Genomic DNA, 25,791 nt, shown 5'->3' with positions numbered 1-25,791 from the left:
CGGTGAAGAGGCAGTCAGAAAAACCTCATGAAACAAAATTAATTCAACAGGAAATGCTCTGTGAACAATGGCCATCTTCACAGGGAATGCCACAGAATACTCAGCAACAAGTACTTTTCAGTGAGAGTGTTTTGTTGAGCACAGCGTGGGAATTAATTCAGTTTGAGTTGTATGTAAAGTTACTGATAAGCTGGGGCTCTTCCATTCTCTTGTGGCACTGACCCTGGAATCTGGTTGATGCATTTAAGTTGCTGATCTGAATCCAGCCTCTCTCTCGACACCCATGATTCAAGTACCATTTACATAGAGATGGGCGACACAGGCAAGTCCTCATGTTGGAAACTGGTGGTCAAGGACAGTTTCTATGCATTGACAACTGCTTGTAGATTTGCTCCTGACGTGTGGTGTTGATACAAGTCAGAAAATCAACAGGAAATAAGAATTCAGGGCAAGAGTAGGCCATTTGGCCCATCAAGTCTGCTCGGCTACTCAATAAGTTCATGGCTGATTGGATTGTGACATTAACTCCACTCTCCTGCCTGTCCCCGCAATGGTTGACTCCCTCTCATCAATCAGAACTCCATCTAATTCAGCCCTTGAATGTAATTGATGGCCCAGCCTCCATTGCATCAGTGGCAGGGAAATTACTGGAGAGAATTCTTCGAGACAGGATCTACATCCATTTGGAAGCAAGTGGTCGTATTCGCGAGAGGCAGCACGGTTTTGTGAAGGGGAGGTCATGTCTCACTAACTTGATAGAGTTTTTCGAGGAGGTCACAAAGATGATTGATGCAGGTAGGGCAGTGGATGTTGTCTATATGGACTTCAGTAAGGCCTTTGACAAGGTCCCTCGTGGCAGAAGTCACATGGGATCAGGGGTGAGTTGTCAAGATGGATACAGAACTGGCTAGGTCATAGAAGGCAGAGAGCAACAATGGAAGAGTGCTTTTCTGATTGGAGGGCCATGACTAGTGGTGTTCCAGAGGGATCAGTGCTGGGACCTTTGCAGTTCGTAGTATATATAAATGATTTGGAGGAAAATGCAACTGGTCTGATCAGTAACTTTGTGGACGACACAAAGGTTGGTGGAATTGCAGATAGTGATGAGGACTGTCAGAGGATACAGCAGGATTGAGATCATTTGGAGATTTGGGCGTCGAGATGGTAGATGGAGTTTAATCCGGACAAATGTGAAGTAATGCATTTTGGAAGGTCTAAAACAGGTAGGGAATATACAGTGAATGGTAGAACTCTCAAGAGTATTGACAGTCAGAGAGATCTAGGTGTACAGGTCCACAGGTCACTGAAAGGGGCAACACAGGTGGAGAAGGTAGTCAAGAAGGCATACGGCATGCTTGCCTTCATTGGCCGGGGCATTGAGTATAAAATTGGCAAGTCATGTTGCAGCTGTATAGAACCTTAGTTAGGCCACACTTGGAGTATAGTGTTCAATTCTGGTCACCACACTACCAGAAGGATGTGGAGGCTTTAGAGAGGGTGCAGAAATGATTTACCAGGATGTTGCCTGGTATGGAGGGCATTAGCTATGATGAGAGGTTTGTTCTCACTGGAACGAAGGAGGTTGACGGGCGACCTGATAGAGGTCTAAAAAATTATTTAAAATTTTTTTTTTTTTTTTTTAAAAAGAGTATCCAATTATTTTTTCCAATTAAGGGGCAATTTAGCGTGGCCAATCCACCTACCCTGCACATCTTTTTTGGGTTGTGAGGGCGAAACCCACGCAGACACGGGGAGAATGTGCAAACTCCACATGGACAGTGACCCAGGGCCGGGATTCGAACCCGGGTCCTCAGCGCTGTGGGCAGCAATGCTAACCACTGTGCCACCGTGCTGCCCCAGGTCTACAAAACTACGAGACGCATGGACAGAGTGGATAGTCAGAGACTTTTTCCCAGGGTAGAGGGGTCAATTACTAGGGGGCATAGGTTTAAGGTGCGAGGGGCAAGGTTTAGAAGAGATGTCCGAGGTAAGTTTTTTTTACACAGAGGGTAGTGGGTGCCTGTAACTCGCTGCCGGAGGAGGTGGAAGCAGGGACGATAGTGACTTTTAAGGGGCATCTTGACAAATACATGAATAGGATGGGAATAGAGGGATACGGACCCAGGAAGTGTAGAAGATTTTAGTTTTGACGGGCAGCATGGTCGGCGCAGGCTTGGAGGGCCGAAGGGCCTGTTCCTGTACTGTACCTTTCTTTGTTCTTTGCTGTTTGGGGAATAAAATTCCAAAAACCTAACAATCCTCAGAAAACAAATGTTTCCCATCTCGTTCTTAAAAAGAGAGTCTTCTTATTTTAAAATTATGCCCCCTGCTCTGGAGGCCCCAAAATGGGAAACCGCCTCTTAGTATCTAGCCTGTCTTATATATATTTCAATAGATCACCTGAACTCCAATGGGTGTAGAAAACCTTTCCTCATAAACTAGTCCCTTCCTCTCAGGAGTCAGTCAAGTGTGTCTTCGCTGAACTGCTTTCCCTGCAATTATATCCTTTCTTAAACATGGAAGCCACAACTGTACACAGTACTCCAGATGTGGTCTCACTAAGGTCCAGCACAGCTGTGACAACACTTCCCCTATTTTTATATTCTGGATTGTGATGCGGAGCGAGGCCAGCAGCACGGCGGGTTCAATTCCCGCACCGGCTGAGGTTACTCATTAAGGCCCCTCTGCCTGCTCAACCTTGCCCCTCGCCCGAGGGTTAAATCACCAGCAGTCAGCTCTCCCCCTCAAAGGGGAAAGCAGCCTATGGTTATCTGGGACTATGGCGACTTTACTTTTATATTCCACTCCCCTTGCAATAAACACCAACATTCCATCTGCTTTCCTAACCACTTGCTGTACCTGGATACTAACTTATTGTGATTCATGTCCCAGGACCCCCAGGTTTCTCTGTATTGTTAGACAGTCTATCGCCATTTAAATACTATATTGCTTTTCTATTCTTCCCACCAAGATCACATTTTTCCACATTGTACTCCATCTGTAAACTATTTTGCCCCCTCACATAACCTGTCTAAATTTGTTTATATAGAGTCACCGAGTTTTACTGCACAGAAAGCGGTTCTGTCCTCCTCAACAATGACAACTTCCATTCCATAAAACCCCCTGGAGACATTTTGATCCATGCGCTCCAAGTGCGGCAGATGTAGAACAGTTAAAAGTCCTAGGTTTGCGTTTTGTAAAGACAGAAAATACTGGGAAAACTCAAGTCGGTCCGGCAACATCTGTGGCCAGAGGAACACAAGAGTGCGATATGGCTCCTCTTTGGGATTCTATATGTGAATGTTGACACAGTGGCAAAGGCTGGCCAAAAACTGGAGAAGCAGTTCAGTACTTCGAGTGACATCCCTCAATCTGAGCTAATGAGCTCGTTCCAGAGAAACACAGCCCAAATCTATTTCACCCAAGAAAGGAGAGCAAATGAAAGGGCTGGAATTACAGCCCATGCCTTCCACTGTATTAAATTATTTAGCACCATGCTATTTAGCAGAAGCGCCGAGCCAATAAATCGTTGCTACTTTATGTCTTCAGTGTTCATCCAACGCTGCACGGGGTGATGAGAATTTTATTTCAGGACAGTGTGAACAACCAGACTGAACGAAACTCAGGTGTAAAAGAATTGACACAAATGCAGAGATGTTACCAAGCATGAACTGCACACAAGACCATCGGATCAAAGAAAACTTAACCGAGCATTGTTACAACCTTTCTGCAATGAAATGTGGCGAGGGGCCCCAATCAGAACCCGGTATGAAGAATTAAACTTCAAATCAATTGCTGCATTCTTGGCAAAGCTTCTAAAACAATTACAAGCCTCCTGTGTGGCCAAATCATAAAAATTATATTATTTTCTTTTAAAATCAACGTGAGAAGCATTTAACCTTAGCATAAAACTACACATCCGCCACTCAGTTTCTGGTCCCTCGCGGCAAGTGATGGCTTTTCTTTTTACAAAAGAAGTATTCCAGCTTCAAATCCATCTAGCCAGGTTCGAAAGCAGTTTCTGTGGCAGGCTTGGCTATTTTGGAAAAGTCTGCAGGCTTTGAAAGCATTTTGACAGACACTAAGCTTTACTTTGACAGCGGGGGGGGGGGGTGCAAAACACAAACAGATTAATTTTATGCTCATGTGTCGACAAGCATTTTATTAATGAGATCAGAGAAATTCTCAGCTGTACATACCAAAAAGACCGATCCCCATGGAAGCAAACTGCTGTAAAGAATCTCGGAAACATTCAACATGTATGTAAGAAAGCACCAATAGAATCAGATCCCAATCTATAACTTTACCGGTGCGAGATTTACTTCTCTTGCATTTACTATGAGGCTCAAACCTCAATCCTCTCCAGAAAAAAACAAGCTTTATTCTGTACTCCGGCAGATTAGTTTCGCTAAACATAATATAAAGATTAATTCCATGATAATGTCTGAGGGACGGGCTCTCTAAGGGGCTGGTTTAGCACACTGGGCTAAATTGCTGGCTTTTAAAGCAGACCAAGGCAGGCCAGCAGCGTGGTTCAATTCCCGTACCAGCCTCCCCGAACAGGCGCCGGAATGTGGCGACTAGGGGCTTTTCACAGTAACTTAATTTGAAGCCTACTTGTGACAATAAGCGATTTTCATTTTTTCATTTCATTTCCCTCCAAGTTAAATCTGGGCAATTTCTCCGCGCTCAAAATATTTACGAGTTGAAAGGACTTTGCGTTCTAACGTCATTCATCCAGTGACTCCCAGATACAGAACGGACAACACAGCTGCCACCTTACCTCGCTGCTACCCTGTGAGGAGACATCTGACCTCCACTCGGCACCACATGTCCTGACGGAGGTGCAGCTCTTTCCTGCGCGACAGTTTCTCAAACAGCGCTGGTCCTTGCAGAATCCACAGTGAAGATCAGCCAGACTGCATTTCCAGCTGCCCAGTATCAGGTTTCTGTATTGGTTTTCCTGCCCGCATGCCAATTCATTCGCTGCATAACGAATAATCAGTCTCATTGCAACAGCAGCAACTTTTTGTTTTGGGTAAGTGGTCTGGAGTATCCCAGATGAGAGTCTGGGCCAGCAAACATTTGTTGGCACGGGGAAGGAGGGGGGAGAGAGAGAGATGGATGTTGTGGGCAAAAGGGGATCGCGCAGTAGATTTCTGCTGGAACTACCCCCCTTTCCAGCAATAACAGGGGCATTACGAGGATTAGGATAAATGGTCGGCACAACATCGTGGGCCGAAGGGCCTGTACTGTGCTGTACTTGTTCTATGTTCTATATAGAAACCTGTAGCCTCCAGGCCTTATTTAAATGCAGCACCCCCTGCCCGCTTTGTTCATTAAGAGAGCAGGGTGTATCTGATGGCTTCCTTGGCCATCCCTTGGCCACAACGCCACTTCCAGGTGATTGCAGAGTGTGAGCTTCCAGGAGGGGGTCTTGCTGGGTGTGAGCGGAGCAGTGAATTTTACCGCAGAGAAGGACTTGGCCTGTGTCAGTTCTTCCAAAGAGCTATCCAATCAGTCCCACGCCCCTGCTCTTTCCCACGGCCCCGCAATGTTCTCCCTATGTTTGATCCAATTCCCTTTTAATTTTTTTAAAATGTATGCTTTCATGGGGTGTGGGAAAGGCCAGCTTCTTTTCCCCACCCCTTGAACTGAGGGGCTTGCTCAGCCATTTCAGACAGTTAAAAGTCGACCACATTGCTGTGGGTCTGGAGTCACATGTAGGCCAGACCAGGTTAGATTGGCAGATTCCGCATCTTTGTAACTTCCTTCAGCCCTACCACCTCCTGCGCACACCTCCCCCATCTCCCACATCTCCGCGCTGCACAGATTCTGGCTTCATGAACATTAGCAATTAAAGGAGCCATATAAATATAAATGTGAATGTGCTGATATGTTCATACAAGTGCTATGTCAATGTAACTTCTTCATGCTGCTTCCTAGACAGCTCAGGCACAATTACACCCATCAGATCACCTGGAGCTTCATCGAGCAGCATGACATTCCCTATTTCAATAGCAGGAAGAGAATAACAAAGCCATTCAGCCAATGCTTACGTGAATCATACACTGACAACGCTAACTGAGTAACTGCTACGAAAAGACACCAGAGACTGAAGTGTCCAATGTGGCAACTGGATTCATTTAATGCCAGACGCAATAAGTGCTTTGAGTTAATCTCTCACTCAAGTGTCAGTACACATCTTAAGCCTAAACCGTCAACTTCAAGTGCTTGCTTAAATTTTAATATAGCTCTTATATCGCTAATTGTTCGGAGCACGTTCTGTGATTTGGGATAATTAGTGTTTACGGTTGTCATATTTCATCTTATTTTTCCTATGTAGCCATTATCAAAGCACAAAATCAAAAGATAAAAAACATAATTAATAACATACCGTAAGATTCCATAACATATAGAAACATTACCTATAGAAACAAACACCATAGGTGTTATAAAACAGGGGTAAAAGTGAAATCCTACAAATTAATGCAATTTTAAAACTTTTTTTGAGGGGTGGGTGGGGAGATAATATTTTGCAGAGATTTGAAAAGTAGAAAAATGAACAAGTGAAAAACTTCAAGACGCTTTTGCAACAAGATTCTTTATGCACACAAAAGCAGAGGGCCCGAGGCACTGTAGGAATCTGAAACATCGTTTTTTCTCAATAAAAGATGCCATCAGATGAAAGTAAATGTGATCTGCCGATAAAGCAAGTTGAGGGGATGAGGTCATCACTGTAACCAAACAAGGTGAAGGCGGGCAGCAACATAGCAACAGCTTGTGAAAAGCGTTCTTACACAAGTGACGCATTATTAACCTTCAAATACCCCAGGGAATCAGCTGATCCAAATCTGCTTCATCAGGGAAAGTCAAATAACTAACTTGTTGGAACTAATTGACCAATTGTCAGGTGTTGATTGATTGACTTAATGATTTATTGTGACATGTACCGAAGTACAGTGAAAAGTAGTATTCTTCTACGGCCAAGGGAACGTACACAGTAGGTACAAAGAATAATCGGCAAAGTACATCGACAAATAAGTAATTGGTTACAGTGCGGAACAAGGGCCAAACAAAGCTAACACGACAAGAGCAGCAGAGGGCATTGTGAATAGTGTCTTACAGGGTACAGATCAGTCCAAGGGAGAGTCGTTGAGGAGTCTTGTAGCTGTGGGGAAGAAGCTGTTCCTATGGCTGGATGTGCAGGTCTTCAGACTTCGGTATCTTCTGCCTGATGGAAGGATCTGGAAGAGGGCAAAGCCTGGGTGGGAGGGGTCTCTGACAATGCTGTCTGCCTTCCTGAGGCAGCGGGATGTGTGGACAGAATCAATGGGAGGGGACTTGACCCCATTTTCCCAAACATCTCTGATATATAGTCACCGGATATGGGCCCTCTACTCCCTCCGGCAGCTCCATGATTCCAAAGTTCTGCCTCCTGGAGCGATTCTACAAATCTAACACCTCGGCATGCAGTGTTTTATTATCACCAGCCAACAACGCCATCTCAGCCGCCAAAGAGACAATCCGATCACTTGGCTTAGAGAAAGCCTCCTCCTCCACACCCTGCAACACATTGCCGTGCACCTTTATTATTCATCCTCTATTGGGCCACCTCTATTGAATTGTGGTGGTCCTCAGAGCCAGTCTGTTGCTGATTCTGAAATTCCGCTACCCAGATGCCCATAAGCATCTCGATCGTCGATGAAGTGACCCGAGTCATGGCAGCGGCCTCCGCCACTTTCCCGACACACCAGCCTCCAAATCAGTCGATGACTCTTCATTTGCTGGCTTCTTTGATCTGGACCCTCTGGGCATTTCTCTTGCATATCCTATCGAACTATGCAAGTTTCACCGCAAACACCCCCCAAAAGCTGGGGGGAAAGGGCCAAAAACAAAGTACCCCGGCGGGAGCTATCTCTTGTGCGACTACTCCCTACTTGCCGCCACCGGAACCTCCCCAAGAATACATTTGCAGGTTGTGACCATTGCTAGCAAGGCAAACGTTTTCTGTCAGTTCCCAATTGCTTGGGGCAATGATGGTTAGCCTCCTTTTTGAGTAAAACTAAGTGGCCGCTATCCATTTCAGAGGGCAGTTAAGAGTCAATCACATTGTTGTCAGCCCTGGGGCCATATTTAGATTAGACCTATGCTCTATTAGCCCCGCATTACCAGGCGTGTGGCTTTTTTTATTCTTTGTGGAATGTGTCACTGGCAAGACCAGCAGCTGTTGCCCACCTCGAATTGTCCTCGAGACAGTGGTGGTGAGCCGCCTTCTTCAAATGAGAATAGCACACACGGTGAACGAGTAATGGGAGCGATTTGTTCATGGCCTGATTTGTAAAGTATCTGAACAGTTTGTACAATGCTATCATGTCATTTATCATGTCAACCAGGGGCTGGTTTAGCAGACCAAGGCAGGTCAGCAGCACGGTTCAATTCCCGTACCAGCCTCCCCGAACAGGTGCCGGAATGTGGCGACTAGGGGCTTTTCGCAGTAACTTCATTTGAAGCTTACTTGTGACAATAAGTGAGTTTCATGTTCATTTCACTTTGTCTGGACACACCACATTTTTAACCTTTGGAAGTGTTCAATTACTTTATAATTGGGTGAATTAGAACAGGCATGTTGAGAGATCTAATCTGTGCCCCTCCAGGGTTTATACTGTTTGAGCATAATTGTGGCTTTGTATGTTCAAACCAAACACGAACATCTACAAGAGCCCAAGAACCGACACCCACACAGTGGTTTCAACCTGCCAACACTAGCGTGAGAGAGAGAGGCAGGCAAAATAGTTCATATCAGCATTTGTTTATCATTTCTGTGATATAATTAGAGAAACCACCTGATTTTACGACAATTATTCATGGAACGGAGAATAGCTCCGCCTATTCACAACTTCACATCTCAGGTTTTATTGCAGTTCCCCACCTCAGTCTAGTTGGATGAGGCAGCAGTTAATGGATTCATTGAATTCTTTTGACACCCGTTCATTACTTCGGCAACAGCACAGCTTCCTTCAGGAATGCTCAGCTTTCCCCGTGGAATACTACGTCCCAATTGATTTGCTGAGGATTCATTCATACCCCATGCACCGAAACCTTCAGGTATGAGCAGATGAACAATGGAGAGGTTCATCAACACCTCAGACTTACCTTCTCTGAATTGGATGACAGAAACTAATGACGCGGATGGACACATGCACGTCTGCCCGTGTGGTGCACTCGCAGCTACATTGTCACAGGACTACATTGTCAGGATTAAAGAGGAGATGACACATCAACACACCCGCCGCTGCAACAATGCTTGCCTTCTGCTTGATCGCGATGCTACTGATCAAAAGAAAAACCCAACCATATCGGCTAGGCGTTACATTCCCCAAATTTAGTTTCCAAAGGCTAACTAACCTGTCCTCGTCAGAGATGGGATGGTGCCCAGTGACAGGGCTCGGTTCAGACGACCAGGAAGTGAGCAGGGAGAATTGCGTCGAGTTGTTCTGCACAGCTGTTGCCTTGCCAGTTGAGGAATACTGGGAGGTATAGGGATGAACGAAGAGGCCAGACTTGAAGCACAGGGTGAGAGAGAGCCATCACTGCAGAAAGCGTTGACTGATTCACCAGACAAGTATCTGCAAAAGACAAACAACTGTTTGAAGGAAAACTCAAGATTTAAACCCAGTTAAGATATATAAAACTACTCCAATTGCCAGCAACTAGTTAGGTTTCATTTCCCCAATCATTTAACTGAACTATATATGGAAGCAGATGGTCTGTGCGAATTATAAATATTCACAGAACAAGGAGTGTTTAATCACTGCCAAGTCGGAATGAAGGTCTAACTTAAAGCAATAGGCAATATTCTTACCCCCCCCCCCCCCTCATGTTAAACACCTGTGAGCAGAGGGGATCTGGATAATGTACTCCAGCACAGTGAAGACTACAATTGCTGCACAAATTGACTGTGATTTCTTCCTACATTAGAACAGTGACTAACCTTCAAAAGTACTTCATTGGCTATAAAGAACCTTGGGGTTCCCGAGAATGAAAAAAGGCACCATAAAAGTGCAAACTGTCACCATTTCCTTTACAATGAATGAGTAAACAATTAACTTTTAATGAACATGCATTTACGAGCCCCATGAGCACCCACACATGAATGAGAACGTGTTGCGTGGTGTTATTTGAAGCGGGTTGACAGTGACGAAAGAAAAAAAATGTAATCTAGTCGGTGAAGAGAATGGATTCAATTTGGATGAGTCAGGTTTCAAATTAATAACGGAGAAAAAAAAATCCATGGAACTAAAATATACAGAATGCTACATCGGGTATTATAACACCCTAATTTCTTCAAAAACGAAGGCACAATTTAACACATAAGATTACATCACTCGTCAAATGTTTTTTAGAATTAGTTGAAAGTAAAGTGGAACTGCTGTCGGCTCTCGTTGGGGTTATGTTCCTGGGCAGCCATAGCACCTCACATACCCACCAAGGTAATCATTGGTAACATTATACATCTGAGGTGTGGCAAGTTAGTCAATCATGGAATGTTAACAGCCAAGGCAACATTCAGAAACTGATGTCTGTAATTTTTTCCAAGTAACATGTAGCGGCGAGGAAGCAGGAACAAAAAAAAACGTTTGATTTTTCTATCAAACAAGAGGCCATTGATGCTCTTGTATTTGGCCCCTCCATTGTCATCTTTGACAAATTTGACTACCTGAGCACAAAAGATCAAGCTTCAATCCTTCCTGACTGTTTGGTTGAACAATGCACAACGTTAAAGAAACACCACTTACTCACTGCTGTTTTGCAATGGGCAGGTGGCAGGTTACTGATATTTTAAACAAGCCAAAAACGTCAGTACTCAGTCAGTGGACAGTACCTGCCAAGAGTTCTGTTTTGCCTCAAGAGTTGTTGGAAGTGCAAGATATGAATGCTGTCGTGCACCTGCGACCTAAGTGAGCTGCTTCACCAACCAGGCTGAAGCATTGATAGCTACAAGTTATCCGATAATGCAACATGCAGAAAGAGAAAGTAGAGGGGACAAAAGATTGGATTGAGGGGGGAAATAAAAAAATTGTAAACTGCTATGATGCTGAGGCTGTTTAGCACAGGGCTAAATCGCTGGCTTTGAAAGCAGACCAAGGCAAGCCAGCAGCACGGTTTAATTCCCGTAACAGCCTCCCCGAACAGGCGCCGGAATGTGGCGACTAGGGGCTTTTCACAGTAACTTCATTTGAAGCCTACATGTGACAATAAGCAATTTTCATTCATTCATTCATTTTAAATCCCGTCTTAAAAATTGGCAGCAATTTTATAATTTATAAATTTATAGAATACCCAATCATTTTTTTCCAATTAAGGGGCAATTTAGCCTGGCCAATCCACCTAACCTGCACATCTTTAGGTTGTGGGGGCGAGACCCACGCGGACACGGGGAGAATGTGCAAATTCCACACGGACAGTGACCCAGGCTGGGATGAGACCTGGGTCCTCGGCGCTGTGAGGCAGCAGTGCTAACCATTGCGCCACCGTGCCGTCCTTAAAAATCTCCAGCAATTGAAGTCTGAAAGAAATTAGACTGCACGTTTGTCATTTGATTTATCGTCACATGTACCGAAGTACAGTGAAAAGTATTTTTCTGCGGCCGAGGTAACGTACACAGTAGATAAAAGAATAATCAACTGAGAACATTGATAAATGGTTCATCGACAAATAGTGATTGGTTACAGTGCGGAACAAGGGGCCAAAGAAAGCAAATACATGAACAAGAACAGCATAGGGCATCGTGAATAGTGTTCGTACAGGGAACAGATCAGTCCGAGGGGGGGTCGTTGAGGAGTCTTGTAGCTGTGGGGAAAAAGCTGTTCCTGGTTAATTATGAATGCCAAACAGCTTGACTGACAATAATTAACACTCATCGCAAAAGGTATTTCAACTTGAAATGACTTGACTTAAAACTTTACAATTAATTTACTTCATAATCACTGTGCAAGAACAGGAACCTGATGCCACTCAATGTATTTGAGAAGCCAGATAACAAGGCGAGTTTCTACGGTATTAGTGGCAAAACAATACATCTCTTCAGCGCAGCTTCCACATTTCAGCTTTCATTGTGCATCTGTCATCGCCTAATATTACTGCAGCAATTATACATCGATAATGACGAGTACTATTTAGCCTAAACGCTCTCTTGACAGCAATTATTGGGCTATAATCCTTTTAGTTTGTGCACCAGGTTCCAGATACTGTATGCTAAATTGAAGGTTCTGGATTTTCCCAAAAGTGTCTGCGTTTAGACAACTTCTTCAGTTGGCACAGGAAATTGATCACATTGACACATTATAATAACAAGCAAAGTTTGGGGTAGAAGAGTCCATTTGGCCTCTAAACCAATTTAAAGGGACCATAAGGCTACATCTCGCACATAATTGAGTTCAAGAACAAAGACTTATATTGAATCATTAGCATGGTAAACAGCCTAAGCCACTTCACAGTTCCACAGCGTTACACCGGTCTAAGCAAACATTACTTTTCATAGTACCACAACAGCTAACTAGCACCATGGGGGAATCGATTCTATTAAAAATACTGTGTCTAGCGCTCAGTCCCTCCCTCACAGCACTCACTTCGTTTCCGAGTAAATTCTTCATAAAAGTAATAAGCTGTGATTGCAAAAGCTTGTCACTGTTAAAATAATTGATGCGGCATCTGTCAGTTGCGATATTTATAGCAGGATTCCACCGCACGCAGATGCTCACAAAGGAAAATATTTGCATCGGCTTGCAGATCAGTCGTGAAAATAGAAGGGCGGCATGTGGCACAGTGGTTAGCACTGGGGCTGCAGCACTGAGGTCCCAGGTTCGATCCCGGTCCTGGGTCACTGTCCGTGTGGAGTTTGCACATTCTCCCTGTGTCTGCGTGGGTTTCACCCCCACAACCCAAAGATGAGCAGGATAGGCGGATTGGCCACGCTAAATTGACCCTTAATTGGGAAAAAAAAATAATAGGGTACTCTAAATTTATTTTTTTTTAAATAGTGAAAATAGAACAGGCACGTACACCTAGAATTTGATAGCAGTGATGGCTAAGGGCTCACTATTGAAGAGTGCATTTTATCACTCTGGTTTGACTTGGATTGGCAGTCACTGGAGCGTGAAAATATCCTAATGAATGTAAGCTTTCCCATTCATTACAGAATAATGTCGGGACATTTCCTTAATTAAAGTGTGCATTGAAATCCAAATACATTTTCTGCCGATCACAGTTCAGCACTTGGTATAATGGAATCATTTTGGAACCGTAGATTCATGTTACTCATACAGGTAAAACATTCCACAAACTAATAGGTTTGAGGGTCCTTAAGACCACATTCAATATTCTGGAACTGTAAATCAGACGCCTTTATGTTAAGCAACAAGATGAAGACACATTGCATGTTCAGAGACAAAAGTACATTCCTCTGTGGATCAGTATAAGGTTTCTGAAGTCAATTGTAACAAAGGCGCGCGCACACACACACAAACATTCTTTCAGAAACCAGTTTTGCAATTTTCCTTTCCTTGTAAAATCATTTGAATTTGGTGTATTCCTTCTTTAAACAGCGGTTTGGCTAATGAGGTATTTATCGGTCGTCTAGGTTATCAATACACAAACATTACAGACATCTATCAACAGCTTGATAGAATCTGGTAACAACTGGGCCCAATTGGCTGGATAGGCCTCAACACTTTGAAAGCCTGGAGAAAAGTTAAACCTGACCAAAGCAGTGCTCAAAAACAAACCACCTTCAGCTGAAGTGGCCAAAAACACTTTAAAGCTTGCAATAAAACTTTTGGCAATAAACTCTATTCCACCACACGCATTAAATGGCCTTTTCAAATGTTCCCAGTCAATGTGGCCTACGCATTAATATATACGGTTCATTGCTCCAGGCCACTGTGAAGGCTCCCCCCCCCCCCCCCCCCCCCCCCCTCTCAAACCTTGCTTTTAGACTAGAAGTTAGCAGACTTAGAGCATCTGATACTTGATGCATCAAAACACTCACTTTGGGCTTGGTTCATAGATCAATGAGCTACATGTCACTCGGGGTATGTAGGATGTTCTGGGGGCATGGGGTTGGGTAAACTGGCTTGTTCCGAGTCTACAGGAAGTCCTGCATATCCGATAACAGGTCACCCGTCTGAATAGTTAACACGACCTTTCTCTCCACAGACTCTGCCCTGACCTGCTGAGTGCTTCCAGCACTGCCTGCTTGCCAATATCTACAAGTGCTTTCTGTACATGTGATTGCCACCGAGGGCTTCCCCTCTGTTAAGACAGTTATATATTAAGAAAGAAAACATTGTTGTAGACTTACGCTCCTGTCAGCAAAGATAGCATCTGCAGTACACGGAGTGATTATTTTTCCAGAAATTACCTCTAACTGCACACACACCCTCGAGGGCGATTAGAGATGGGCAATAAATATCCTCACTAGCAATGAGCACACCTTATGAATTCATAAAACCTCCTTGGAATCTTATCTGCTTCTGATCAATCAGGAGAGTCCGGGTGTGGTCCAATTTAATATCCACTGTTCTGCCCACCTACCCTGGTCGAATTTAAATAAAAAACAAGATTTCTTATGCTGCTACAGTGAAAGATAGGCTCTCCTTTTAGAACAATAGGCGTGTTGCCCACAAGTGTGACAGGAAGTTAAGTATGAAACTTCCAGGGAGTGGATTGAAGGTGGAATCTGCGCATTGAGATATCGAGCACAAGTGCCAGAGGTTACATTTGCACAAAGAGTTTATAGAGTAGGAGGCCATTCAGCCCATCTTCTGTGCCAACCCAATCCAATTTTCCAGCTCTTGGTCTGTAGCCTACAGCAATTTCACTGCACAATGATGACTTTGGTGGGGTCGCCAACATAAGACCGCCGGTGAGGATGCACAACGAAGCATTTGGTGCACGAGGAAGCCCGTCAGAAAGGCTGAAGCCAATGTTAAAAAGCACAGGGTAGTCCAGCACCAATTTGGTCACATGGCTTTGCAAGAGCTTAGAGCCCATCTTTTCCAGCACCAACTCCATTTGTGAGCGCCCCACCCCCCCATCCCCCAACCACGATTCAGCAACTGCCGGTCAATGTCACATATTCCACTGCACCACAAACAGCTGCCACCTCATTTTGCCAGTGAAGTCCGAGCACTTGACTGGCAGCTCCGGCTGCAGTGGTGCAAGGTCAGCTGGCTGCCACCATGGCTGTGGATCAGAGCATTCCAAAACACACGCAGGTTGTCGCAGCAATCCACAAATCTGTCTTCCAACGCATTACCAGGGCTGCAGGGAATACCACTGCAGGGGAATGGCAGTGTTTCTATGAAGGTTGAACCCCCACTCTCTCAGGAAGGTAGCATTTACCCCCCCCCCCCCCCCATTTACCCTCGCCCTGGCTGTTGCCAGGCAGCCAGCCTGCCCATGCAGAAACGATGCAGTCCGCAGTGGGGCTTTCCAGATCCCAAGCTGTTTGAGGTTGTCCGAGAAGACCAACTGCATTCTGCTCCTTTGAAAGCCGCCTTCCACCAGCCATGCTGTAATCCAAGAGCAGCGCTGTGTGGGAGCAATGGACAAAGCTATACGGAAGACAGGTACAAAGGGAATTCACCAGTGATTATTTGACTTGCAAGAACACGGCATGATTTCATTTATATATTTGGTTTGCAATGTTTATTTTGCAGTGGCTTCTATTCTTTATATTGTGGCCGAGCAAACGGTGACGTTCGGTCACAAAGGAAAGGTATTAGGCAGTTGGTGAAAGGGGAATTGAGCTTGCAGTGTCTGCTATCGCATTCAGAGGAGTTCTTCGCAAATAGCTCGGGCAGAAAGAGTATCAAGGTTGTCTCTTCTCCATGTAACTGGCAGGATGGGTGGTTAGCTCTGCTGCCTCACAGCACCAGGGACTCGGGTTCAAATCCAGCCTTGGACAGTCTATGGAATTTGCACGTTCTCCCTGTGCCTGCATGGCTTTCCTCCCGGTGCTCTGGTTTCCTCCCACAGTCCAAAGATGTGCAGGTTAGCTGGAGTTACGGGGCTAGGGCGGGGAGTGGGCCTAGGGAGGGTGCTCTTTCAGAGGGTCAGTGCAGACTCGATGGGCAGAATGGCCTTAAGGATTCTATTAACGAAGTGTGCAGTACACAGCAGACCGTTACAAATTCTGGTAGTCAGTCCCATGGAGGACTGCTAGGCTCCTTCAGAATGGTCCAGCCAGAAGTAGCATTGTTTCAGCACATCATTGCCCCACTTGATCAGATTTTGAGGCAGCTTGCTCGCATAGCATGCATGCTGTGCACCAGAAATATTCGCCAAGTTATCGATGGCAGCCCTCGTCATGGTACAGTTTACCGTTGTGGTTCACATGTACCTTGCAGAGTAAACTAGTAGTTATTAATAAATAAGGGAGGTAGTGGCCTAGTGGTATTGTCACTGGATTAGTAATCCAGAGTAATGGTCTGGGGACCTGGGTTCAAACCCACTGCAGATGACGGAATTTGAATTCAATCTGGAAATAAGAGTATAATGATAACCAGTCAATTGTTGCAAAAACCCATTTGGGTTCTGCTGTCCTTGCCTGGTCTGGCTGATTTGTGACTCCAACGTTCAAGGACAATTAGGGATGGGCACGGAATGCTGACCAGCCAGCGATCGCCACAATGAATGAATAAAAAAGAGAAATAAGGTGAATTTTCATTATTCCAGAATGTATGCCTCGCTACCATAGGAAGTGGTTTAAGCAAATAACCTTAAGATGCTTTTAAAGGGATTCTTGACCAGTGCATAAAGGAAAAGGAATAGAAAGATATGTGGAAGGGGTGTGATGAGATAGCTCATGTGGAGGGTAAACAACAACAGGCTGACTGGGCCTAATGGGGGTTTTCCTGTGTGCTAAATGCTACATAACTGAATCTGAGTTGTCAGACTGCAGACTGATACCCAGCCTTGTGATAGCCGCAATTAACTCCAGCGCAACATTGGGAAGATCAAAGTCATTGTCTTCACCCCCCCCCCCCCCCCCCCCGGGCTGTTTACTTCCGCAGATGGAAAATTGTGAGATGGAGGGAGGATAGAGACAGAGGGGAGAGAAGGGAAAAGAAGGTTTCTTGTTTTTCACAAAAAAAAATCATCAACTCGTATGTTATCAAGGTGCCATCAAGGTGCCAAATGAATCGCAAAGTATTTCTTTAAACAGAGTGAGGCGGGCAGCAGTGCGGCGCAGTGAGTTAGCCCTGCTGCCTCACGGCACCGAGGTCCCAGGTTCGATCCCGGCTCTGGGTCAATGTCTGTGTGGGGTTTGCACATTCTCCCCGTGTCTGCGTGGGTTTCACCCCCACAACCCAAAGGTGTGCAGGGTAGGTGGATTGGCCACGCCAAATTGCCCCTTAATTGGAAGAAAAAAATGAATTGGGTACTCTAAATTTATAAAATAAAACAGTGAGGACACATAGCAGAGGGAAGCAGAGGAGAACATAGATGACAGATTGACCCGAGCAGAATGTGTCAGGGTGACACAGGACAGGACGGAATCGTAAAGCCATCCAAATAAGTGAACGGGAATGGGGAGACTGAAGAATCACACCCCGTTTCATTTGGAAAGGGAAAGGGAACTCTGAAGGTGAGCAGTCATTTAAAAATAATTAGCATATCAGAGGCAGCATCACACAAATTCAGTTTATAAATTGGGTAACACAAGGGAAATGCCATTCCCAAAGGATGTGCTGAAGTCCCAACATGGAACAACAGAATTGTGCACCTGTAACCACGTTATAATCTACATCTGGGCCGTAAACTGGAAAATTACATTTATTTTTTGCACCGTCTTAGCTTGTAGCCACCTGGGGTGACCACTGCCCAACACAAAATGGAAGATTGCAAGGAATGCAGGGAAAATGGACATGTTGTAAAAAGCAAGCAGCTTGCAAAGCGCTTGTATATTCAGACTACTGCAGAAACCAGTTTTGACTGTTGCTAAAACCAGACAGCACTATGAAAAGAAACAAGTTAACATATTAATGAGGCGATACCGGGCGATCCCCAGGCACAATAGAACCAAGTTAACACTAATCGATACATTCAATGGAAGGCCAGACTTTTCGGCGCCAAAGAAGCCCAAAACAATAAGTCCTAAGAACCGCCCCAGTGATCGAGATACTGCTCCGTTATTGGGGAATTCAAATCAATCGATTGGGAAGAGACCCAATCGATTGCGAGAGTATAGAGGGTCTGCCCAGGTGGGCGCAAGACCCTGAGAGGAGTATAAGACAGAGACCCTGACCCCAGCTCTCTCTCTCTGCCAGCCTCTCCTTGACCAGCCAGCCCTCCCAGCAGAACACCTTTGCAGCAGAAGAACCGTGAGGAGGAGAGGTCTGGACAGCAGCCGCCAACAAGTGTCACAATGCACGCTACGGGAATAGACACTCCTGACCCCCTTTAGTCCATAACTACTGGAAGCCTGCGGACCCAGGACAAAGCTAGAAGCCGTTGTTCCCTGATCCGGCAGTCCCCTTATCCAGATAAGTATTTGGCCTATTAGTGGTAGGATTAGCCTAGTCTTATAGTTTTATAAGCATGATTAGTAGATTACTGTAATATAATAAACGTGTCTTGTTTGAACTTACTAATTGGTGTATGGATTTATTGCTTTGAACTTGACCTTGAAACTTGTGGTGGTATCTTAACGATACCTGGCGACTCCAAAGCTAAGTAACGAAACAGAGCCGAATTGAGTGTTCAGCACTCACCCAGAACGAGCAACAAGCTCAAGTCAGAAAGCTGTTGAATAAAGGCCAGAGCAGTTCAATGCCGCACAGAGTGAATGTGACGAGATTGGGAATACTCAATGGGCCAAATATGCTCACCCCTATCTTCCATTCTCCATTTGGATCTCAAATCTAGATTAGTTCTCCAGTCACAGTACAAATAATTCTACCTATATCTGATCACCTGGGCCTGAAATACAGACAGCTTTTAACAACTGTAAGAATAGCCTGCTGTGGTCATGACAAATTCCAGGTCCGAAGCCAAACAAGATTACCAAACGTCTTTGAAAAATTAATTACGGCAAGCAAACTATTTTTGAACAAGGGCCGGTAATTTACATAAAGTACAAGTTATAGCGCACAATTTAAAATCAACTATATAGCTCGAATAATTACTAGTTAACTACATATTTATCACCCAACAAGACAGCCTGACATGTTTACACAATAAAGTTTCTTCTCACATTACAGAAACTTTGACAGCATCACTCCTTTCAATTCATGTTGCATCTTTCTTTCATAAACCTCCTGAAAAACGAAGCATGTGCAAATTCTAAACAATGTGCAGAAACAACTGCACTTACATGTTACCGGCATTAAATAATAGTTTCTGATTTGTAACAAGTCCCATTCACTCATCGCTAATGCAGTCTGTCCTACATCAGCTCCTGCTCTGGTAACCCCTTGATTAAAATTCTCATCCTTGCATTCTGGCCCGTCCAAAGCCTTGCCCCTCTCTACCTCCGTAACCTCTTGCAGCCCGAAAAAAACCCCACCCAAGACCTCTGCATTCCTCCAACTGGGGGAATTCCAACTCAAAAGAAACTTCTTCAGCCAAAAAGAGTGGCGAGAATGTGGAATTTGCTATCACAGGGCGTGGTTGAAATTCATTTATAGATGCATTTAAGGGGAAGCCAGACAAGCACGAGACAGCAGGGAACGGATGATCACAATGGTAGCTTTAGATGAGAATAGGTAAGAGGAGGTTTGATTTAAGGGCAGCACGGTAGCACAGTGGTTAGCATGGCTGCTTCACAGTGCAAGGGTCCCAGGATCAATTCCCGGCTTGGGTCACTGTCTCTGCGGAGTCTGCACGTTCTCCCTGTGTCTGCGTGGGTTTCCTCCGGGTGCTCCGGTTTCCTCCCACAATCCAAAGATGTGCAGGTTAGGTGGATTGGCCATGTGAAATTGCCCTTAGTGTCCAAAAAGGTTAAGTGGGGTTACTGGGTTATGGGGATAAGGTGGAGGTGTGGGGCTTAAGTGGGGTGCTCTTTCCAAGGGCTGGTGCAGACCTGATGGGCCGAATGGCCTCCTTCTGCACTGTAAATTCTATGTTCTATGATTGGAGCATAAACATGATTGATTGGTTGGGCTAAATATCCGGTATATTTTATTCTTTCAAGGGATGTGGGTGTTGCCAGTATTTGTTGCCCATCCCTAGTTGTCCTTGAATTGAGTGACTTGCTAGGAAGAGGGGCAGTTAAGAGTCAACCACATTGCTGTGGGTCTGGAGTCACATGTAGGCCAGACCGGGTAAGGACGGCAGATTTCCTTCCCTGAAGGATATTAGTGAACCAGTTGAGTATTTACAACAATCTATGACATTTTCATGGTTACCATTTGGGGGAACAATTTTAAATTCCAGATTTGAATTCAAATTTAAAGGATTATGGGGTTAGTGGGTGTAAAGCGTATTGACGTATCCAATCAGCCATGATCATGTTAAATGGAGGGGCATGCTCGACCGGCTGAAAGGCCTCCTCCTGGTCCCAAGTTCCTAAATTGCCCCTGCTGCTCTGGTTTCTGCGCACTATATCCTATGTAATGTACCCATACGATTTTCTTTGATCTGCCATTGGCAAGGGTCTTCAGTTTCAGTTTGAGAATTCCTACTCTAAACCTTTCTGCCACTCTCTCTCCTCCAATGAGGCAGTCCTTAAAACCTACCTCTTGACCAAACGTTTGGTCACCCGTTCCAACATCTTATTATGGTTAGTGTCAAGACTTTGCCTAATTGCACTCCATACAAACACTTTTATGCTCACTATAGGTAACTGAAAGCACTACAAGCTACAACGTACCAACGCACTTTATATGAATGGATGCCAGGCTCAGGAGATGGGGTAAAGGAGTTTAGAAAGCAAGGTAAAATCTCCCTTTGTGCATATGAACATCTCACTAATGGATACACCTATTTCTCCCATCTTCATTACTGCAGTTGGCTTGAGATGTCAGAGCACAGACATTGGAATTTAGAGTTAATTTGAGTTTTATGCAGTTTAAAGGAGGAACACGTACCACAAATTAACACAAAAAATAAAACATTAGTCTGACTTCAAAGTAGTTTATTTTGGCAGGTCTCAATAGTATGTGGAACAGCAAATATACACAGCTGTCATACAAGCATTTCAAACAGTCTTTCAAGAAAATTAAATTTTAGTCATCAAGAACAGCCAAAAATAAAAGTAAGTACGTTAAAAGAAAATTGAAAGTAGCAGCATCCAGTTTCTGGCAGCTGATGTAATGTCTGTGTTTACAATTTTTAAAAAATTAATTTTTTTAGAGTACCCAACTATTTATTTTTTTCCAATTAAGGGGCAGTTTAGCGTGGCCAATCCACCTACCCTGCACATCTTTAGGTCGTGGGGGTGAGACCCACACAGACACGGGGAGAATGTGCAAACTCCACGTGGACAGTGACCCGGGGCCGGGATCGAACCTGGGACCTCAGCCCCGTGACCACTAACCACTGCGCCACCCTGTATTCAGAATTAACATGTGTCAAAGTCAGGATTGGGACATTATATCCCACAGACCAAGGTGATGATTTCTGACTCATCCAGTCCCAAATCCCAACTTGCTGCATGAATTGGACTTCTTCTTTACATCTATTACATTGTCTCTCTCTTATCTCTCTGCCGACTGTGCTGTCGCTGTCTTTACAAGGCTCAGGAAGCAGACATATCGCTATTACACGCATCGTTATTGATCGTCTCGGTTTCAGGACGGCATGGTGAACAGGGGGAATTGTATAGCTAACCTGGGAAGGTGCGGATGGAATCTGGGATGCCAGGCTTAGGAAATTCTGGGAGCCACCCAAAAAAAGGTACAAATTAATGACTTTCAAACGTACTAATAAGCCAGCTGCCGATGTAAGCTCTACAATAACTGACCATTGTCCGGTTAGGGACATTTTTGTTTATTCTGCCTCCAAAATACAGGAATTTAGGATAATAGGAATAGTAGTTCACACCTTTATACAAAGCAATTCAGTGGAACAATTATACAGTGTGAATAGGGTTTCATTTATAGCCCTAAACACACATTTAACACTACAAATATATAAAAAATACCGTCAGAATCTGGCTTCTCAGGGCACCCATCAACAGCCTCTTCAATATTCATTTCCATTTATTCTCCTAACGTTGTTTCAAAGATACTCAATAATTAATTAATTCTGATTTCTTATGTGTGGTGACTGTATTGATCAGATCATATCAATGGTACTAAACAATCAGATTATATATGCAATATATATGATTACTACAGCCAGTAGAAACATCACATCACCTTCACCTCCAAAGATAAAGAATACAAATAAAATAAAAACAGATTTATTAATAAAAGAAAATTTACCAGAAGGATGCCGTTTCCTTGAATTCATTATATTCCATTTTGAGACCGGATTCAATATAAATTGATGTGTAAGCGTAAACCAAAACCACAAATAGACACATTTATATTTGTGTTAACCAAACTACCTGTAGCAGTAATACTACAGTCCAAGCCTATTTATACAATCTAGTAGATGTTAAAAATAATGATTGAGCTTAGCATCCAGCTGTTGGTACCACTGTAAAATGTAAACTGTTTCAGATTGTAACCACCACTTACTTAGGCAGTGGATGCTGGTAATGATTCCACTATTGCCATTTACACCTCCCCCAGACACATCTTTTGTTTTTTTACCCCCACTAGTCCCACTACTACCTCTTCCCACCATCCCCGATTGTTACTTAATCATTACTGCCTTCCGCCTCAAGACAAACGTTACCTTTTGTGTTCATCCCTACCACCCTCCACAATCAGGCCACTGTGCTTGCTTAAAACTTGTTGGGAATGTAATATTTCCAGTTATGATGCAAGATCATTGAAAGTACATGTCGATTTCACCAGAGATGCAGCCTTCCCCGGGTATTTCCAGTATTTTCAATTGTAAAGTTACACGACCAATTGATTACAATGAGCTGAGACCCTAATGTTACAACTCGCACCATGCGCACAAAAGCCCAACCATCAGCCCTCCATTCAAGAATCGCAACATCTGGAATGGATGACATTTGTCAAGTGAGATGCTGAACAGACATGTCAAACCCAAGCCCAACACCACCACATCCACCAGCCCCTCGTGCTCCCTCCAAGTCACCTGGCTTGGAAATATGTAACTCTATCTTCACTGTCTCTGGGCCAAATCCCTAGAACGCCCACCCTGACAACACTATATCTAAATCACACACACACACACACACACACACACACACACACACACACTACAGGGATTCAAGGTGATGCCTCAACACAACCTTCAAGGGTGATCAATTTTGGCCTTGCCCACAGCCCATGAGCGAAAAGAGTCTCAACCTTCTCTCCACCCTCCCCAATCAGCTGATATTAATATTAATAATCTTTATTAATGTCACAAGTAGGCTTACATTAACACTGCAATGAAGTTACTGTGAAAAGCCCCTAGTCGCCACACTCCGGCGCCTGTTCGGGTACACAGGGGGAGAATTCAGAATATCCAAATCACCTAACAAGCACGTCTTTCAGGACCTGTGGGAGGAAACCGGAGCACGCGGAGGAAACCCACGCAGACATGGGGAGAACATGTAGACTCCGCACAGACAGTGACCCAAGCCGGGAATGGTACCCGGATCCCTGCGGCTGTGAAGCAACAGTGCTAACCACTGTGCTACCGCACTGCCCACCTTTTCCGGTATCAGTCCCTGCTGTATCATATTGTTACAAATAACCAGTCACTTGTACATTTGTGTCGCGCATCATATAATGCAAAAAGAAAATTATTTCCGGTGTTCAAATTCTTTTTTTAAAAATAAATTTAGCGTACCCAATTATTTTTTCCAATTAAGGGGCAATTTAGCGTGGCCAATCCACCTATCCTGCACATCTTTGGGTTGTGGGGGTGAAGCCCACGCAGACACGGGGAGAATGTGCAAACTCCTCACGGACAGTGACCCAGGGCCTGGATTCGAACCCGGGTCCTCAGCGCCGTAGGCAGCAATGCGAACCACTGTGCCACCGTGCTGCCTAGGTGTTCAAATTCTATGTTGACAGGCGAACACGGGTGGTACATGTCCCTATTTATTTTACATTTCTTAAAAAAAAAATAAACCCAACTGTTTTCAATGTACAAACTGCTCATAGAATATATAGTCATTAGCCCTGGGTAAGCTAAATACCTGGAGTCATCAACAGGTGTACTGAAGTATCTCCGTCATGCATAGGACCCAAGTTCACACCCTCAGCTTACTCTCTCACTCAATGAACAATCTGAGGGAAGGTCATCTTCTTGTAGCAAGTTTAAGATTGAAACTGTGCCCGAGAACAAGAGGCCACCCAGAGAGAACGGAAAGCAAAGAACAAGGACAGGAGAGGGGGAGTAAATTTGGTGGCAATATACCCCCAGAAGATGCATCAAAAACCCTTACAGGCACATAATTAGGTTTGTGTGTGTGTGTGTGTGTGTATGGGGGGGGGGGGGGGGTGTGGCCACCCACAAACCTTTTCAAACTTCTTAAAGCATTGTACTAATGGGAACTATTAAAACACAATCTCAATGAAAATTTAAATACGATCTGGAAATTCTTGGGGCTGGGCGGAGCTGTGTAAACAGGAAGTAAAGAAATTGCATTAGAAATTTGTGCACATCAAACCCCTACAGGGAGGTGGGGAAACAAAATTGCTGGAGGGACAGATCAGAATCCAAATATTGCCAACACACCTTTGAATATTTCAAGTGCAGTTTAATTATAGATACACTATAAACCCAATGATATGCTTAATTATATCAAGATTGCATAAAATGACAGGCCTGGATTAATAGACTTGCCGCCTTCTCAGAATTGCTGCCGTATGAACAGCTTACTGCAATTTTCAAACGTTTACCTAATATATCCACTTATGAGGAAGAGATAATTTCAAAATGCTTGAAGAGCTTAGGGTGCATTACTTTATTACTTGTACTTCTGAACACAGACGCATGCAATAATGAATTGGCATCACTGGCAAGAACAGTGCCAAGTACAGCAAGTACAGGGTGCCTTGTATCATCAAATTAGCAACGGATAGAGAACACCTCGTTACTCGGGTTGTTTGATTCAGTGCCTCTTGAGCACAAGATTTCCACTTTGTTTTTCGTCCCACTCAACTCAAAATGATTTAGATCAAATTGTTTCAGCACAAAAGAATTCTCAGAAGCAGACTGTGTACTGGGTGTGCTCCAGATGTCTAGATCAAGAATTGTACCATGATCTAATTTGGGTGGCTTACTGGTATGTTCATTTCTATTATTTGAATTTTTATCTTCTCCATTCGCAATGGCATTCTTTGGCTAGTCATTTGGAGGTCCATCATGAGAACAGATTAAGGGGGCCCACAGACGGATTACCCTATCAGTCTTGGTTCTGCACAGCGCTAACGAGCAACCGTGGAGCCAGCTACACTGCTGGTATTTTATGAATTGGGCTAGGCACTGGCAAACACGGTTTCATATAAACAGATTTGGGATCCTTAGGTTTGGAAGCAAGGAAACAAAGGCCCAAGGATGTGCTGAGCTCATCAATCATGGAGCACAAGATGCTGGATTGCATTAGCAAAGGGGGTAGATTCAAATCAAAATGAAGGCACTGATTAGAACTCCTCTCGGTCCCCAAGTGTAGCATTGTAATTATTCCATTATTGCCATTGAAAAATA

General features: G+C 44.3%; 1 protein-coding gene across 5 annotated transcripts in view; it reads right to left on the bottom strand.

Moving 5' to 3' along the window:
- The window catches only part of tmem201 (transmembrane protein 201), a 175,249-nt gene that overhangs the window by 75,262 nt on the left and 74,196 nt on the right, over positions 1-25,791 (bottom strand). For all 5 annotated transcript variants that reach the window (XR_005457413.1, XM_038773543.1, XM_038773542.1 and 2 more), the window contains exon 7: positions 9,409-9,629. Coding sequence is in view for 4 of the 5 variants with exons in the window: in XM_038773543.1 (XP_038629471.1) it covers positions 9,409-9,629 (221 nt within the window). In the remaining variant the exon portion in view is untranslated. The remainder of the gene's footprint in view (positions 1-9,408; positions 9,630-25,791) is intronic.

This window comes from Scyliorhinus canicula, chromosome 16, assembly GCF_902713615.1.
Source record: "Scyliorhinus canicula chromosome 16, sScyCan1.1, whole genome shotgun sequence".
Classification (NCBI taxonomy): Eukaryota; Metazoa; Chordata; class Chondrichthyes; order Carcharhiniformes; family Scyliorhinidae; genus Scyliorhinus; species Scyliorhinus canicula.
Note: the sequence above shows the minus strand (reverse complement) of the source record. Positions and strands in the feature narration are given on the sequence as shown.